Source organism: Lepidothrix coronata, unplaced genomic scaffold (assembly GCF_001604755.1).
Source record: "Lepidothrix coronata isolate B3197 unplaced genomic scaffold, Lepidothrix_coronata-1.0 Scaffold16, whole genome shotgun sequence".
NCBI lineage: Eukaryota > Metazoa > Chordata > Aves > Passeriformes > Pipridae > Lepidothrix > Lepidothrix coronata.
The window spans coordinates 6,814,014-6,830,022 of record NW_016690196.1 but is presented as its reverse complement, the minus strand read 5'-3'; the positions used below and the strand labels follow the sequence as shown (position 1 = coordinate 6,830,022).

The 16,009-nt window shown below is 46.1% G+C and overlaps 1 protein-coding gene across 4 annotated transcripts; it reads left to right on the top strand.

Moving 5' to 3' along the window:
• The first annotated feature begins 2,646 nt into the window (after nt 1-2,646).
• CCDC167 (coiled-coil domain containing 167) lies at nt 2,647-15,616 on the top strand. 4 transcript variants are annotated; one of them, XM_017806727.1, is made up of 4 exons: nt 2,655-2,711; nt 10,010-10,104; nt 12,640-12,692; nt 14,786-15,616. In XM_017806727.1, the coding sequence occupies exons 1-4, from the start codon at nt 2,673-2,675 to the stop codon at nt 14,887-14,889; spliced, it is 291 nt and encodes a 96-aa protein (XP_017662216.1). In that variant the 5' UTR covers nt 2,655-2,672; the 3' UTR covers nt 14,890-15,616. The 4 variants fall into 4 exon arrangements, with proteins under 4 accessions (XP_017662217.1, XP_017662216.1, XP_017662214.1 ...); XM_017806725.1 differs by lacking the exon at nt 2,655-2,711 and adding an exon at nt 7,164-7,232; XM_017806729.1 differs by lacking the exon at nt 2,655-2,711 and adding an exon at nt 7,191-7,293.
• Nucleotides 15,617-16,009: the final 393 nt, after the last annotated feature.

Here is a 16,009-nt window from a genome sequence, read left to right as displayed (position 1 = left end):
TTGTGTATTTTTAGTTTCTAACATCACTTCATCACCCATTTTGGCTGCAGGGATGTGACCCCCAGTGCAGGGACAGCCTAATCAGAGACCCTGAGCAATCTTACCAGGACTTTAATCCAATCTCAGTACTGGATATGTTATTTGGTGTTCACCTGTATGTCATCACATCCTACACCTTCCTCTTACAGGCTTTCTGTTAGACTATCCCATTCAAGAGATTACTAAAAACTATTCCACTCTTTTCCTCTTACCCCTCTGGCAGGAGATGTGTTCCATAATATGATTGCTCTCACAGCTAGAAACTTCTGATTTCCAGCTTAGATATGTGCTTGGCCAGTCAGCAGCCATCAAGTCAGCTTGATATGGAGTACTTCAAATTCATACTCATGTCTGTGGTTATTCTAAAATACAGAAGCTGATGACATTGCATGTGAAAAAGTTCCATCTCTTTTCCTCAGGTTTCAAGAAGGAAAATATTACAAATTTGCTGAGGAAAAAGAACAGTTGTTCTTTCTTGCATTAGCATGCAGATGACCTGAATGACATTACAAAGGAAATTAAGATACAACACAGGGAAGAATGAAGAGAAGCTGTCAGCTGAGGGCAGAACCAGGAGACCCAAGACCACATAACAGGCATAATGAACTTACCAGCTTGATGGATTTAGGAGTGCCAGGAGGAGTAACATGAGAATTGAAAATTGCTGCTTGCAACAGTGGGAATGGTGGCTTCTTGGTGAGAGAGGAACCAGTTCCCCTTTTCTGTCTTCCCAAAAGATGTAACAACAAAGGTCACAGTCATCTGCCCTGAAAATGGTGTATGTTTGTCTCTGAGGAGAAGTGTATATGTGAGAATTGACAGTCCTGCCCTGAATCAATATTCACCTTTGTAAAGGAGAAAATGCTTTCTGCTGAACTGATGGCTATTTCAGCCCATTGCAAACCATAACAGATGGCTTTCTTCAAACCTGTATGCATTTTTAGATTGTATTTACACTCCCTAAGCAAGTCTTCTAAGAGGGGAAAAAATAACATTCTCATTCTTTTTCATTTTCTCCCTCCCCCTGACGCTGTGCTTTTCCGGAGCTGCTGGGTGGTTCCTCCTCAGCTTCTTTACTGCCTTCTGACTGAGCTGCTTCTGCTTGGAAAGCAGTTATCTGTGTCTCACCTTGGAGGTGGGAGTTCTGGCTCCTTTAGGTTCAGCAGTATAGGCTCTGTATCATGGAGTCAAGTACCAGACTGGGAAGCAGAAAACAGTACAGCTGTCCCTCATTTTCTCCAGACATAAAATGAGATTGATGCTGTTACCAACACATACTACCTCATGTAGTAAAAATGCAGGGGGCTGTTGTTTGAAAGAAAAATGAAACAGACTAATTAGGTATCAGAAATATCACTCTTTCTATGACAGGCATCTGCACTCCTGCCATCCTAGCAAAATTTCAGTCAGCAGAGGCTATTTAGTCAAAATGAAAATTCAGTCTGTGTGTCTAATAAATGCTGCTGCTGCCCAGCCTTCTATTTTTTGGTCAGCAAATAGATCTGCTGTTCTTTGTCATGTAGCAATCATTTCCTACCCTGAAGACAAATGCATTTCAGTAGTTCTTGGCTGGTTGTTTTTTTCTGGTTGGTTGGTTGTTTCTTTTTTAAATACCAGATAGCAGTGTTTCATAAAAAGCTTTCTTGGGACAGAACAAGAGCTTCCATGCATATGTAACATTGTGATAAGCATCTTGCAATGAACTGGCTAGCATGCACAAAGTGCTGTCTGCTGGTAGATCACAAAGCCCACTTTTCCTCAGATGCTTTAACATAAAGCTGATGTTTGAGTAGGAAGTCCCAAGGACAGCCTTAATCACAGAATTACAGAATTATTTAGGTTGGAAAAGACCTCTGAGATTATTGAGTCCAACCCGTGACTGATCACCACCACGTCAACTAGAACTTGGCACTAAATGCCACATTCAGTCTTTCCTTAAATACCTCCAGAGAGAGTGACTCCATCATCTCCCTGGGCAGCCCGTTCCCGTGTTTAGCAACCCGTTCCATGAAAAAATTCCTCCTGATGTCCAGAAAAAAATTCTCAGTGATCCTAACATGCAGCAAAGCAGCTGTGCTGGGTTTGCCTGGTGTTCCCAAAATTGCCTTCTTTCTAGGTGAGCCCTGACCCCCAGCAATAGAAGAGCTGGGCTGGAGTGTCCTGCCCAGTGCAGGCCAGGAGCAGGATTGCACTGACTCCCTTTGGGGGAAAACCAGATGATCAGTTCGGATCTGCCCTCTGGGACAGACAGGACAGATAGCACCCTACAGACCCCCCGCCCGAGGGAGCAGGGGTTTCTGAGGGGTGGAGAGGCAGGACGAGGTAGGACCAATAGGTCCCACCTCAGCTTTCCGGCCTGCTCGTCCTCCTCCAACCATCCCTCATCCATCACCACTGGAACGGGCACAGCAGCCTCCGGGCAGCACCGACACAACGCAGGAGGCACCGCTCCGGTTGCCACTCGCTCCCGATTGTGTCCAGACCACGCCAAGAGGGATCCCAGGGCCAGGCCCAGCGGCTACGATGGAGGGCCCGGGCAGCAGCGCCCTCACCAAGATGGCGCTCGCTCCCCTCCCCGCCCAGCGCGGCCCATCACCGAGGCCTGCGCATGCGCGGCCGGGCCGGGCCGGACCATGGGCAGGCGGCGCGCGGGGCCGAGCGTGGCCCGGGAGGTGAGGGGGGGGCGGGGGCCCGGCCGGGTCGGGAGCGGGAGCACCGAGCACCGTCCTCGTCCTCACCGCCGGGCCGTGAGCGATGGCGCTTGGTGTCCCTGCTCCCGCCGAGCCCTGGAGCCAGTGCCGTGAGCGGCGGTGGGGCTGTGCCCGCTGCTGCGACCCCAGCGCCGTGTGGGCCTTGCGGCGGTGGGAGTCAGCCGTGTGCGGGACGCGGGCAGCTCCTGCTTCTTGTGAGGAGCCCGGTGGTGAACCAGCATGTGAGGGGCCTGTAAATCACAGCGAGGAGGAGGGGGAAAGGCTGTTTTTCAATAACACGCCTCCCTTGTAAAAATGCCTTTTTATTGTTGCACTTGGGTGTTTTGTCTCCCTCACCGGAGATACTCAAGAACTGTCTGGATGCAGTCCTGTGCTATGTGCTCTAGGATGACCTTAGGTTGGACCAGATGACACACGGTGGTCCCTTCCACTCTGACCCATTCTGTGATTCCATGATTCTGTAATCTGCTGAGTGGCAGGAGGGCTGCTGGTAAGCTTTGTTGAAGGTTTACATTTGTGTTAACAGTCTGAGTCGTGTTAGTTAAGGTCTCTCCGAAGCATATGTTGTTCTGGCTCCTGCGCTGAACAGTGACTCCGAGGAGGCATTGGAGAGCCTGTAGTTCAAATCTGGGGGTTGTGGATACTTTGGGGACAGCAAAGGCATGAAAGCTCATCCCAAATGGCTGAGATGGGGCAGAATCGATGAACCATTGAACTTCACTGGTCACCTTTCTGTCCTGAAGCCTTTCGGGTGAGATTATGCATAGCAGACCAAAATAACCAGAGTAGAAAGGCCAGGTAAAGGATTTGGGGCTTGTAGTGTTTATGTCATCAGCCATTAACCTAAAGGTGAATGTCACAGAATCGTTAGGGTTGGAAGGGACCTCTGGAGATCATCTAGTCCAATCCCCCTGCCAAGGCAGGGTTACTTACAGCAGGTTATACAGGAACATGGCCAGGTGGGTTTTGAATGTCTCCAGAGAGGGAGAACCAAACTTCCCTGGGCAGCCTGGTCCAGTTTTCTGCCACCCTCAGTGTAAAGAGAACTTCTTGGGCTTCAGTTTATGGCCATTGCTCGTCCTCCTGTCGCTAGGCACCACTGAAAGGAGTCTGGCACCATCCTCTTGGCACCCACCTTTGAGAATGCTGTTGAGATTCCCTCTCATCCTACTATGTCATATGATTGGGAGTTCAGTTTATAGTAGTTTTCTTGTCTGTTTCATTGGTTAGGCTTTCATTAGAGACACAGACATTTCTAGACACTCTAGCCCAAATATAACCACCAAAGGGAGTCCAGAGGAGAGTGTGCTGACTGTCCAAGCTTCCCTTCGGTGAGCCTAGCAGGGAGTTGAAATGCTTTTTTGGTGGTTGTTGTTTGAGATATGGTAGACAAGGGGAGCTGAAGTAGTAGGGTCTACCTTACAAAAAGAGAGATGGTAAAAAGGTTGAGCCTGTCAGGGATCTCTTGGTCACAGAATGAAAAGAGACTGATTTTAGCTGCCAGAGAAAATTCTTGCAAAGTGTCTGGGGACTTGTAGCTGCTTTAGGTTTTGGGGGGTTTTTTTAGAAGTTGTCATGATGGAACACACTAGTTTTGAAAGGACTGTAGAACTACTCTTTTTTGGTGTGTTACAGGTGAAAACCTCTCAGTGCAAAGATACTGCTAAAAGATAAAATTCTTTCCACTTGCAGTGATGACAAAGGTACTGAATAGCAGTTAGGGAGGAAGAAAACAAAATCCCTTTAAGCCAGAGGAAGAGAGCTGTGTTTCAGGTATCAGAATGCATGACAACCAAGATATTGATTTCATAATTTAAACTTTTATTCTGTTCAGTATTACCTTCTGAGCTGTTAATGATTGTACAGAAAACTTTCCAAATGAGTTTTAATATGACATTATACATGGTAGTTTTGAAAGGCCTCATCTAGGCAGAGTCATGCTTGTTTAACTGAAGTCATGATGCTAAATGAATGCAATTTTCCTATCACATTGGCTTGCACTTACAAATTGCAGGTGTAATTAATATGATCTGGTTTAAACCAATATAAATGGATCTCCGTAATGTTGTGGTGGTTTAAACTCACCTCACTTCTTTCCTATAGCTCTCTAGTCTTTCAACAGGCAGCCCTACTGACAATGCTGAGCTGCACAGAACTCTCTTGAGGAAACTCGTGAGGCAAATGAAACTGAGAAGACTGGTCCATTTTGTAGCAAAATAATGAAAATGGAAAGAACTTAAGAGAGTGATGACAAGGATGATCAAAGGTGTGGAAAACTTTTATGCAAGATTCTGCCAAGCATTCCAGGTCCTTTTAAGCTTGAAAACACAACTGCAAGGGGACCCAATATAGGTCTATATCCTCTGCATGCTATTTGTAACTTTAAACAAAGAATGAACCTTCACTGTCAATAAAAAATTAGGGCTGTCAAATGAAACAAGCAGCTGACTAGCTCAGAACAAACAGAAGGGGTTCTTCCCATAACCTGTGGCTGTGCTGTGAAACTCCCTTTCAGAGGATGTTGTAACCCTTAAAAATATACTTGTGGATCAGACAACAACTGAAAAAAAAATAACGGAAGCAGTACAGTGCATTAAATGCAAAGAGAACACCCTGCACTCAGACAGTGCCAAAGCTGTAAAATGTCAGGTGTGTGTTCAGAGAACGTATTGTTACTTTGTGTATTGCTGCTTCTGACAGGGCAGTTCCTAATGACTATGGAAGAGCATAAAGAATAGGGAAAAGGCCAACATAGTTTTTACTCAGTAAAGCTGTTCTTACAGAATTTTTCAAAAAGCACTGGTCTGAGCTGAGGCAGAATATGCTTATGGGATAGTCTCTCCAAGGCTGAAGGAAGAGATGCAGGTAGGATCCAGCCTTTTCTCCTTTAGCAATGCAGAGGGTTGTTCTGCAAAATTTATCTTAGAGTTTGCTGGAGGATCATCCTCTGCTGTGTAGTAGCTTGTCTGATAAATATTTCCAAGCACACTGTGGGTAGAGCATGTGTGAAATTATTTGCCAGCATGCAAAATGATTCCAGGAGCGTGGAGAAAATGGAAGTGTGTACATGAACTGCAAGTTAGCACTTGAATTTAAACAAAGCTTGTTTCTGCTGGACTGATAATAATCCAGCCAAATTTGTGGATGAAGGAACCGTTAATTCTTCTGTGAAAAGAATGGCTCAGGTATGCTGGCAGGTGATAAGGCATGTAAAGACTGCTCAGACAAGGGTTTTTGCATTTGCCCCTACCTCTTCAGTTGGCTTTGATCTGTTTTATGAGGGTCACAAGATGAAAACCTCATTACCTAATGCTGTTGGATGTCAGCGTATGTGTGATATGGCTCTTTGCCAGTATCTTAATTAGGGAATTCATAAAAGCAGAGGGTGGATGCCAGTTCTTGAAAAGCGCTTTTAGCCTTTCTGCTGGAAAGAAAGATTTTATTAATTCATTACAAAATGTATTAAATGGGATCCAGCTCAACTCTGTAAGCAAAGCTGCTTCTTTTTCTCTTCTCTCTTTGCCTTTATGTGAGCCATTTTGGGCTCCCTGCCCAAGATGGTCCCCACAAATGATATTTGTAATCAGCATATAAGTCAGTTTGGATTGAAATCCATTCCAGGTCCCTCTGGCTTAAAAAGGTTTCCAGGTTGTGAGCGAGTATTGCCAGAATTCAACAAAAATAGCCCAGTGCCTTGTCATACCTGTGGAGCAAAGGAGGCATCTGGTCTTAGATCTCTGTGTGCATCCAAAGCTGCTGGGACCTGACTTTGTGGAGTGTCTAATGATGAGCTTCAGAAGGGCAGCTCTGCCTGGATGTGAAGCACCCATTTCACTCACCTCTTTTAACTGGCACTTACTTATAGATGTTGCTGTGAGTGAAGGCCTGCGTCCCTGCTACCGGCTGTGAACCACGATGAGTTGTCATGTGAGCTTTCTGAGTGCTGCATTTCAGCTCTGTCCCAGAGGATTCCCTTCATGGAAAGGAGAGCTAGAGGGAGGAAGGCTTCGTCGTTGCAACTTATGAGACACTGTGCTGAGCTTGCCACTAAAATAATAAGGTGGTGTGAAGTGCAGGGATGGGTCAGCTAAGCGAGCTTGGCTCTTTCTTTTCCTGTGGGCTTCCAGTATGCCTAGGTACATACCCCAACTAACCTCCTGTATTAGTTAGTAGGAGGGAAAGCTTTCCATCCACAGCTAGCTCAGGTGAGCCCCTGCTTTTAGGATTGCTCTCCTGGAGAGCTGCATAGGGAATTATGCCAAAGCTCAACAGATTTTCTTGTGCTACAGTTTTACAGACTATGCTCCCCTGGGAGTTTCCTGAGCAGCCCAGAGAGTAATCAGTAAATCCCAGGCATTAGTCTGATTTTTCCCTGTGCTTATTTTCTATTTCTGCCTTTCCTTTGTCCTGCAGTGAAGAATTATTTGGATGACTGAGCTGCCGAGAGACTCCTGGCTTGCAGGAACTGATCCCAAATCCCAAGTGAGGTAGCGGCATTGTCTGAGGCTTCTAGTGCAAATGAGCTACCTTCAGGAGGCAGATGGTATTGTCCCAGTTTATAAGTGGGGAAACTGAGGCATGGTGAATGGATAACATCTGTGAATCCTCACTCTATCCTTTCTTACAACCCCTAATTCCCTAGACTAGCTGGAAGAGCAGAAATAGAGAGATTCTGAAGGAAAAGTATTTTGTTCATTCAGCAGTCTGTTTCTCCTTCCTTACTTCTTTTTTTTTTTTCTGATTATTTTCTGTCCCTTGTGCCCTCAGCTCAGCAAAGCTGATGGTGCAGTTCTAGGGCATGTGGTTTATTAGCAAATTATTGCTCTCCAGCAGGGGACCCAAACTTTGGTTTTGATTTAAGAGCAGTAACACCAGTTGAAACTTTTAAAGTATTTTGTGGAATCTGGAGATTTTTAGTCAGCAGAAAGTAAAAGCGTTGACAGAGTTGGGTGGAGTATCCTCTTGTTGAGTGTCATGAAATGAGGGAAGTATGGGCAGAGAATGTCCTAGTGAGAGCAACTGCAGACTGCCCAGGAGGAGCAGTTCTGGAGGAGAGGAGTGCAGTGGCATGGATTAATTTAGTGATGGGGTTGGCAGCTGACTAAAGCTCTCATTAAATTGTTATTATTTAACATTATTTTTAAATGTATTTCCCAGGAAGGCATGGTGCATTGTAATAAATTTACTGGCTAAGGAGTAGCCAGATAACACATACTGGAGCATCCCTTGCTGTGTGTGCATGTGAGGGTTTCCAATATCTAAGGGAGCAGAGACAGTCATTTTTAAGTGGTAGGAGCTGGTGAAGGTGATGGTAGTTCTTAAACTGGACTGGATGGACACCCCACCTCTACTCTGCTGCACTCTGCCATTAATTTAACTTGCTGATAACTGTGGTCAGAGTTGACCTGGGCAAAGCCCTTACTTGGCCCTGAAGCATCATGCTGACTGACCTGTAGTGGATGACTACTGATGAGCAGCTGGAATTAACATTCCTAACTGGCACAGCTGGAAATGGAGGAGAACAGTTATCTTTGCCCTGACCAAATGCATTTTCAGCTAACATGATTCAAAAATATCCATTTCCCCATCCAGGCAAACCCAAGCATTGCCAAACACAGAAGTGCCGTTCCATGTGCTCTGGATCAGGTGATGTGCTTTGGTGCTCCCCTTGGGCTCAGGAGAAGCTGTGCAGGTGCCTCTGGGGAGCTTGGCATCTCAATGGCCCTAGCAGAGTTGCCTAATAACACAGGACTTTGAAATTGCTATCTGGTAAATAAAAGACTTACTTGAGCCTTGTTATATGTGTCCTCCTGCCCAGCTCTGCTGTGCTCCTTGCAGTGAGACTATTCAGCTGACTGGCTAAACTTCTTTTTATGGTCTGTTTTGTTCCCCGTTTTGCGTCAAGCCTCTTCTCACGTCCTGCTTATTTATGATGCTTGCCTGCCTTTCCTGAGCAGAAGGTGTGAATTGCTAATGAGCTCTGGACAGAGCTGATCCCCAAAGCAACAATAATTAGGGATCACTACCTTTGATTTTGTTTCCCTTATCACTGTTTATGGGAGTGTTTGTGCTCTGAGCCACCTCAGAGCAGCTTATGTCCAGGCAGCTTATTCCACCTCAGTACTTTTCCTGGGACTGTGCTGCCTCTCAGTCTCTAGTGTGTTAAGGCTCCCACCACAGAGAGGCTGTGCTGCCTTCCATCTAGCCAGCCCTGGCCTTCCCTGGAGAACCAGGCACAGCAGGAGTGTTGCGCTAAGTAGCTAAAAAGTGAGGTCATTGCCATCTCAGGGCACCAAGGCTGTTTGCTTTCAGGCTAGGTTGTTGTGTTCATATTATCTGATTAGTCCCACTGTTTCCCTGCTGGCAGCAAGCTTGAAAGAAAGCTTTCCTAAAGATGTCTATGCTCTGGTTGCCAGGCAGAAGAGAGGAATGATTCCCAGAACTGTTGCCCACGGTAGGATTCCCTCCTGGGCAATCCCTTTGCACACAAGTAGATCACCCCTCCTGTGCTTAGCCACAGTTACTCCCCTCCACAGGAAGACACAGGAGGAGGGTAGCTGTTAGGATGCTTGATGAGGAGACACAAGGAGATGACCAGTGTTCTTCTGCATGGGAACATGTTGCTGCCAAAATTTGGTGCAAGTGGAAGGTGTGGAGGCAGGGTTGAATGCTTTCTTGAGCATACTCTGCAGACCACTGTTGCTGTTGTAGATTTAGTTGGGTAAAAGATGGTAGGTATCAGTGTTTCTTTCCCCTTTTTCCCCCTTTTCACCCAACTAGACAGCTGAGGGTGCTTCGTAGGCACATCCCATGAACTTCTGCATCCATTCACAATGGTAAATCAAGACCTTGTACCTCAGGCTTTAGCCTAGGCCAGTCTGGTTTTTTTCTTCTTAATTGCCTAAAGATGCCTTAGATCACATCTTTGCTTATGGACCCACATGCAAAGAAACTAGAACAGGCTGGAACAGGACCAGATCCTAGCAGAAAGGTGCTGGCCAGCCACACAACTGGCAGCAGCAGGGCTGGCTTGGCTGTGTCTGGCATTAAGATGTCATAGTTGCCTGGGGTATAATACAGGCTGATCTGGGAGGTGAAGGGCTTTCTGTGCTGTGAGCTCTACACAGAGCTGGGGCTCCTCCCTTGATTAGGGCAGGAAGAAGGTGGAGTGGCTGAGCTGCCACCCTTCTCATCTGCGTGGGGATGGATCGGTGTTAGCTGAGGCAGGAAATGATGGTGACTGGTGTGATGTTTTTCAGATCGATGGACTGGAGGAGAAGCTGGCACGCTGCAGACAGAGCATGGAAGAGGTGGATCTTAAGCTGCGCAGGGAGAAGCTCAGCCCTGAAGGAAGGTAGTGATGACCACCTCCTTCCACAGCTGTGGCTGTGCACTTCAGCTACCTGTCACCCTGCTGTAGTACTGAGCAAGGGCTCTTGAAAGGATGGGAGTCTGTGGTTCCCCATGACAAGACTCTCTTCCCCCAGCTTGGAGTTTACTTGGGGAACTTGCTGTGTGAGAAGTTCAGTGATATATGGAGAGAGCTTTATCTTGTTAACAGCCTGACTCCAACCTGCACCACAACCATACAAGCAGTGCCCAAAACTTGCCACTTAATTTGCAGATCTGACTCCTGGCCTGCTAGGAGGCAGCTCTGTGAGTCTGGCAAAGGTTTGCTGCACGCTGTTGCTCAAGCCTTGCCAAAGCTGCACGAGTTCAGTCAGGGGAGATGTGCAGCAGCTACTACTGAGGGCCAAACCAGGCTGGGATGCAACTGCAGAAGGGGCTGAGGGAGATTTCCTGTGCCTATGTTGCACGTGTGTCTGGATGTAGGGATGCATTGACACACTGGCTTTTCTTGGGAAAGCTAAGAGGGACAATCCCCCTGAAATCTGTCACTGCCGTAGAGGTAGCAACTGTTGGCTTCTAGAGCTGGGATTCAAGCAAGGACTTTGGCCTGGATTTTGTAGCAGACAGAGGCACAACCTGCTTTCTCTTGAGTGTGAAGCAAGAGATTCTAAGTCTTCCAGCTGATTCTCAAATCTCTCAGTTTGAGGATATTTTTTCAGTCACCTGAGATTAGCTCAGTTGGTGAGAGCTTGGAGCTGTTAACACCAGGGTCATGGGTTTGATCCCCGTAGGGGCCATTCCCTTAAGAGTTGGACTTGATGATCCTTGTCAGTTCCTTCTAATTCAGAATATTTTGTGACTCTGTGACCAGCATCCTACTGCTCTGCTCCTAGCAAAAAAGGCCAGGAAGCTCAGTTATAGACCCAGGGAGTGGTTCTGTTGATCCTGGTGTTTGCTCTACAATGCTGTCAAACAGAACCCATTAGAAATGATCCTAGCAGTGGTGATGTCTCCATACCCTGATATTTATCAGCCTCAGTTTAACTTCTTTGTTAAACTCTCATTTGCATTCTCCCCTCCCTGCTCCTTTACTGGGGTTTTGGATCTCCATCCATATTTAGACAGGGTCCTGTCCCTCATCTCTTTAGCTCTTCATCTCATCAGTCCTTTTCTAGGCGTAAATTCTTCTTGTTTACTGTGTGTATTCTTTATCTGGTACTTAGATGGCCAACAACCAAACCTACAGTTGTGATAACTTGACAGGATGGAAAAGATGATGGTTTCTTTCTGAAATATAGGGCCTAGAGCAAAGAATTAGAAATAGAGATTCCTGGGGCCTTTTCTGAATTTTACAGCTTGTATGGAGATAGAAACAGAACTTCAGTTGCCCTATTCCAGACCATTTGAAAAACCCTGAAGGAAGGTACATACTGTGACGAAAATTATTGATTCGGTGCACAGTACACAAAGGAGAGCTCTGCTTTCCCACTTTGAAGTTCAGTTGTCATGGTTTCTTCATGTCTCATTCTCAAAGCTTCTTCCCTTGACTCTCTTCACAAGGCAAGTTTCTAAGTAGCAGCTCAGTCATGTTGGTAAATGTCTTCTCACTTCCTCCTGGCTGCTCTCCCCCTTGCCTTTCCCCAGCTGTATTTAAGAGTCCTATCCTTTCCTGCTGCTCTGCTGTAGTTTGCTTTCTTGCCATCCCTTACTTAACTAGCTGTACAAATAGATTTGGATTTCTTTCCTCCTACAAGTTCTTGCTCTGCCCCAAGGGGAACAACAAACTCTGTTACACTTACTGCCTTCTCTGAACCAGGAGATAATTTGTTAGTGCATGTGTATTGATGTTCATAGTCTGAAAGGAGTGACTGTGTCTGCACTGCCAGAATGGAAATGCTGCTGCTTTCAGGAATTTTGTTTTGCATTTATATTTTAAACTGTGTATTAATTAATCATCTTGTGCAGTTTAAGACAAGGGATGGTTGGCCTGTTATTATCATGAGTTTTCATCATAATAACAGGTTGCTTAACTGGTTGCTACTGAGCTTGGATTCAGCTTGTTTCCTTGAGTTTACCAATTTGTGTAAATTGGATACCTCCCAACACAGGGATCCCGGCTTCTATCAGTGAGAAGAATTACTGTTGCAGCACTATGCCAGTGTGCTGGAGGTGCAGGATTCTGCAGAGAGCACTTGGGGACCCTGCCCTATGTCAGAACTTCCTACCCCACCTGGGGGAACTAGAGTAGGAGCTCTCTGACACACAGACCCCTTTGTAGCTGCTTCAGGAACACTGACACTGTCCTGAAAGAAGAGACAGGAAGCAGTTTCAGGGAAGGCAAAAAAATAATCTAAAATGCTGCATCACTTCTCTTGCCCAACTGGGTGTTTCTAAACTGTCATCACTCCACAGTGAAGGGTGAGGGGCTCATTCTGTGAGCAGATATCCCCAGCAGTGGGACAGTCTCTCTTCCATCATGTAAGCAAAGAAATAGGCTGTGTTGTGCCTCGCAGGTAATGAACTCCTCTTCTCATTACAGAAAGTCACTGGAGAGAGAGAGAAACTTACTAATGACCAAAGCTGACAACTATGGTAAGAGCTTCATTAAAAATGGTCCCTCTGGGCTGGATGGGATCAGTGCTACAGCTTAGCTTTGTCTTCACGCTCCTGCCACCTCTGACTTCTGCCTTTGAATTTAAGTTCAGCCAAAGGGAGCTAGACTGAGGGAAATGTAGTCAGCATATTATGAGTCTGTATCCTCCTGCTTGAGCTGTGCTACCATAGGGGAAAAAAAATAAGCATCAGCTAATGAAGGGGGTAAAATGTCCCTTTCACATACCCCAAATTACTAGTCTTTAGATAATCATAGCTAACAGATCAGCTTGAGTAGCTTTTAACATTTCTTCCCCCCCTTTTTAATTTTTTTCCCTTTTTTTTTTTTTTTAATAGAAGCTTGCTAAGCAAGCTGGCAAGTGCTTTCAGGAGTGTTGCAAACTATACCTTCCTTGGGGAAGGTTCTTACTGCATCAGTTTCTGGGGCCACTCAGCACAGGACCATAGGGATTCACACTGATGTGCTCCCTGCAGCTCTAGAGAGCCAGGGTCTTTCCTTGCTGCAAGTCCTGCTGTAGACAATTAAAATGAGAGTCCCTCCGATCTACCACAACTTGACAGCATGTCCATTCCACCAGGAATGCTGCTTTGCACATCTTCAGACTCCTAGTGTTGATCAGTGTGTTACCTGCTTGACAGTACTTTAAGGCCTGGAGAGTGGAAAGCCAGCAACTTTTTAATTATAACTCCTGTTAAAGGACTGTTTCCAGAAGAGTAGCCATTACTTTAAATAGATTGAAAGCTGTTCCCTGAGGAGCTACCACTAGAGACAACAGAAGACTCTACACATCACTGCCACTCTTTCACCAGCCAGCAGTCAGCCAGCACTGGCAGCAAAGTAGTCTGACAGCAGCTCAGACAGCAGCAACAGCCTCACCTAATGGTGATGGCTGCTCCTTCTGGAACAGAACACACAGTGCATGTGCACAGAGTCTTTTTAGATCACTGCTATGGCCTCTGATTAAATCTTTACTTATTCCAGCTGACACACTTGAGGTCATGAACTGCAGCTGCTGACGATGGCATTGCTCCATCACTTCAGGCTGGCACTGCTGTGTGTGGGGTTATGTGACCTCCTGCCCGTGTCACCTCCTCTGGGGCCTTGCAGATTTAAGCAGGTTGTTCTGCAGTTGCATGAGAATGCTTGCATTACATGAAGAATGGGGGCAGAAAGAACAGCTAAGAGTCTCTTTTGGTAACAATACCAGTTTAGGAACTGCTGGAGGCTGCTTGTGCAAACTGTAGAGGCAGTAACTTGTGCAGTTACTGCAGATGAACTCAGCAGCAAAAGCAGTCCAACTCTGGAGACAGGCCCCACCCAACCTTGCCCTGCCAAACAATTACTGCTGTTCAACCATGCAGTGTTTAGTGCTGTAGTGCTGTAAAGTTTTGTGGAACCAAACTAGCCAGACTGGAGTTCTCATCTTTTGTAAAGGAAACAGAAATGAAATGGAGATCAGAAGGCTCCATACTTGCAGTAGCCACTTCCTTCATCTCTGTGTATCTGTGGTGGTTCTGTAAACCAGGGCAAGGAATAGCAACTTGTCTCTAAAAAGCTTCGGACCCCAACAGAATGAGTGTCTGCGCTCAGACCTGTTCCACACTCATCCTTCCGAAGCACAAGGAAACCCACATTCTGCAACATTCAAAGGCAGCCACAATTGTATTTAAGTAAATTTTAACGCTAGAAAAAGCTACCAGGCTGTTACCTCTAGAAGATATTAGAAATAGCTCTTAGCCCTCTGTCTCCTTCATTCTTTTAGGGAACAAACAATTATTCTAATGACAAACTCTGTCCTTAGTAGAGGCCTACAGCAATGTCATTTGCAAACAGAAACTGGTCTGGCACTGAAGTATTCCCAAGCACAAGTGTCAGGATGGGAGTTAGCAAATGAAAGGGTTCCCGCTAGTTTACTTCCTGTTTATCACATCCTATAATTGGCAGCTTTGCATACCGCTCCCAAAATGTTGCCCATGGCCAAGGTAGCTTTGTGCTTTTAAGAGAGTTTTGAAAGTGGATGTGGCTGCAACATGATGAACCTTCACAGGCAAGGCTTTTGTTTGTTTCCCAGAGAAAGAACTGAGTGCGCTTCGCAAGGAAAATCGCAAGAATGCTGCCCTTGCTGTGGCCATGGCGTTGCTGATTGCTCTTATTTACGCCTGCTGGACGATGTGATTGCAGTCAAGAATTCTCCCTGCTGACCAAATGACTCCCCTGCAAGGAGTGCTTCCTCCTCTCACCACTGTGCCTCCAAGAGTGAGGATCAGCATTTCAAAATGTTGTTCTTGTTTACTGTCTCCAAGCCTCATTGTAGGGAAGATTTTTCTCTGCAAATTGAGGGGGACAGGAGACAAACCAGAAATCACAGCACACTTGCACTTGAAAATCAGGTCAAACAGAGCTCAAGGTGGTGCCATCTTACCCAAAACACAGTCAAGACCACCCAGCCTGATGCAGGAAGACAGTTTGTTCTCCTTTTGAAGAGGACCCCTGTGGTTGCAGACATGCCACTTTCTTGGCTCCTGTGACTCAGCCATAAGATGAAGGGACACCAACCTCAACTGAAGAGTACTCTTGAGGAATTGCAACCTTAAGATTTTATGTGTTTGCAGAGCTGCACTAAAGATGTTTCCTCCTCCACCCTGACTTACAGGACCAAAGGAATCCTACCTCCACAAAACCATAGGTACGTAGGTATCTCTTTTTCTGCAAGCAAGTAGCATACAACTTCAGATCTGGGTGCTTGGGCTTTGAGAAGATCTGCCTGCCTCTCCAATGCATCAGAGCTTGGTAGCCATTTTGTGCCTTTGAGAATCAGCACTTGTAGAAGAGAATTTACTAGTAACTGCCAGAAATGGAAGTGCTTCTGTAGGGTTTTAAATAAAATAATCCAACCTTGTAATTTCCTGTTCTGTGATTTTTTTTTTAATTTCTCGTTTTGTCCTGTTTCTCAGGCAGTGCTTTATTCCCATCCTACCATCTCCCTGCTGGCACACATTACACATAATAAGCCTAGACTGGGTTAGGCACTTAGCATCCCTGGTTAGTGAGGTTTCAACAGTGGTTACTGGTCTGTTGCAGCCTGGAATCTACTTCCTTTGAGAGGAAAAGCAGCCTAGCATGCTGCAGAGGAGCACTGGAGACTGTCCCCTGTAGTCCCCTCATTCTTATGCAGGGACATACAGTAAGTAGCCCTCAGCATGCTCTAACTTGGCAGAAAGCCTTTAGAAGGGACTGCCTTGAAAATTTAACTCTGCAAGGCATATCTCTGTCACCACACTGACACACACTGCTG

Coding starts and splice junctions, on each gene's coding strand:
- CCDC167 (XM_017806725.1), top strand. CDS start 7,179: ATGACTGAGCTGCCGAGAGACTCCTGGCTTGCAGGAACTGATCCCAAA. Junction 7,233..10,009: donor GAACTGATCCCAAATCCCAA/GTGAGGTAGCGG, acceptor GATGTTTTTCAG/ATCGATGGACTGGAGGAGAA. Junction 10,105..12,639: donor AAGCTCAGCCCTGAAGGAAG/GTAGTGATGACC, acceptor TTCTCATTACAG/AAAGTCACTGGAGAGAGAGA.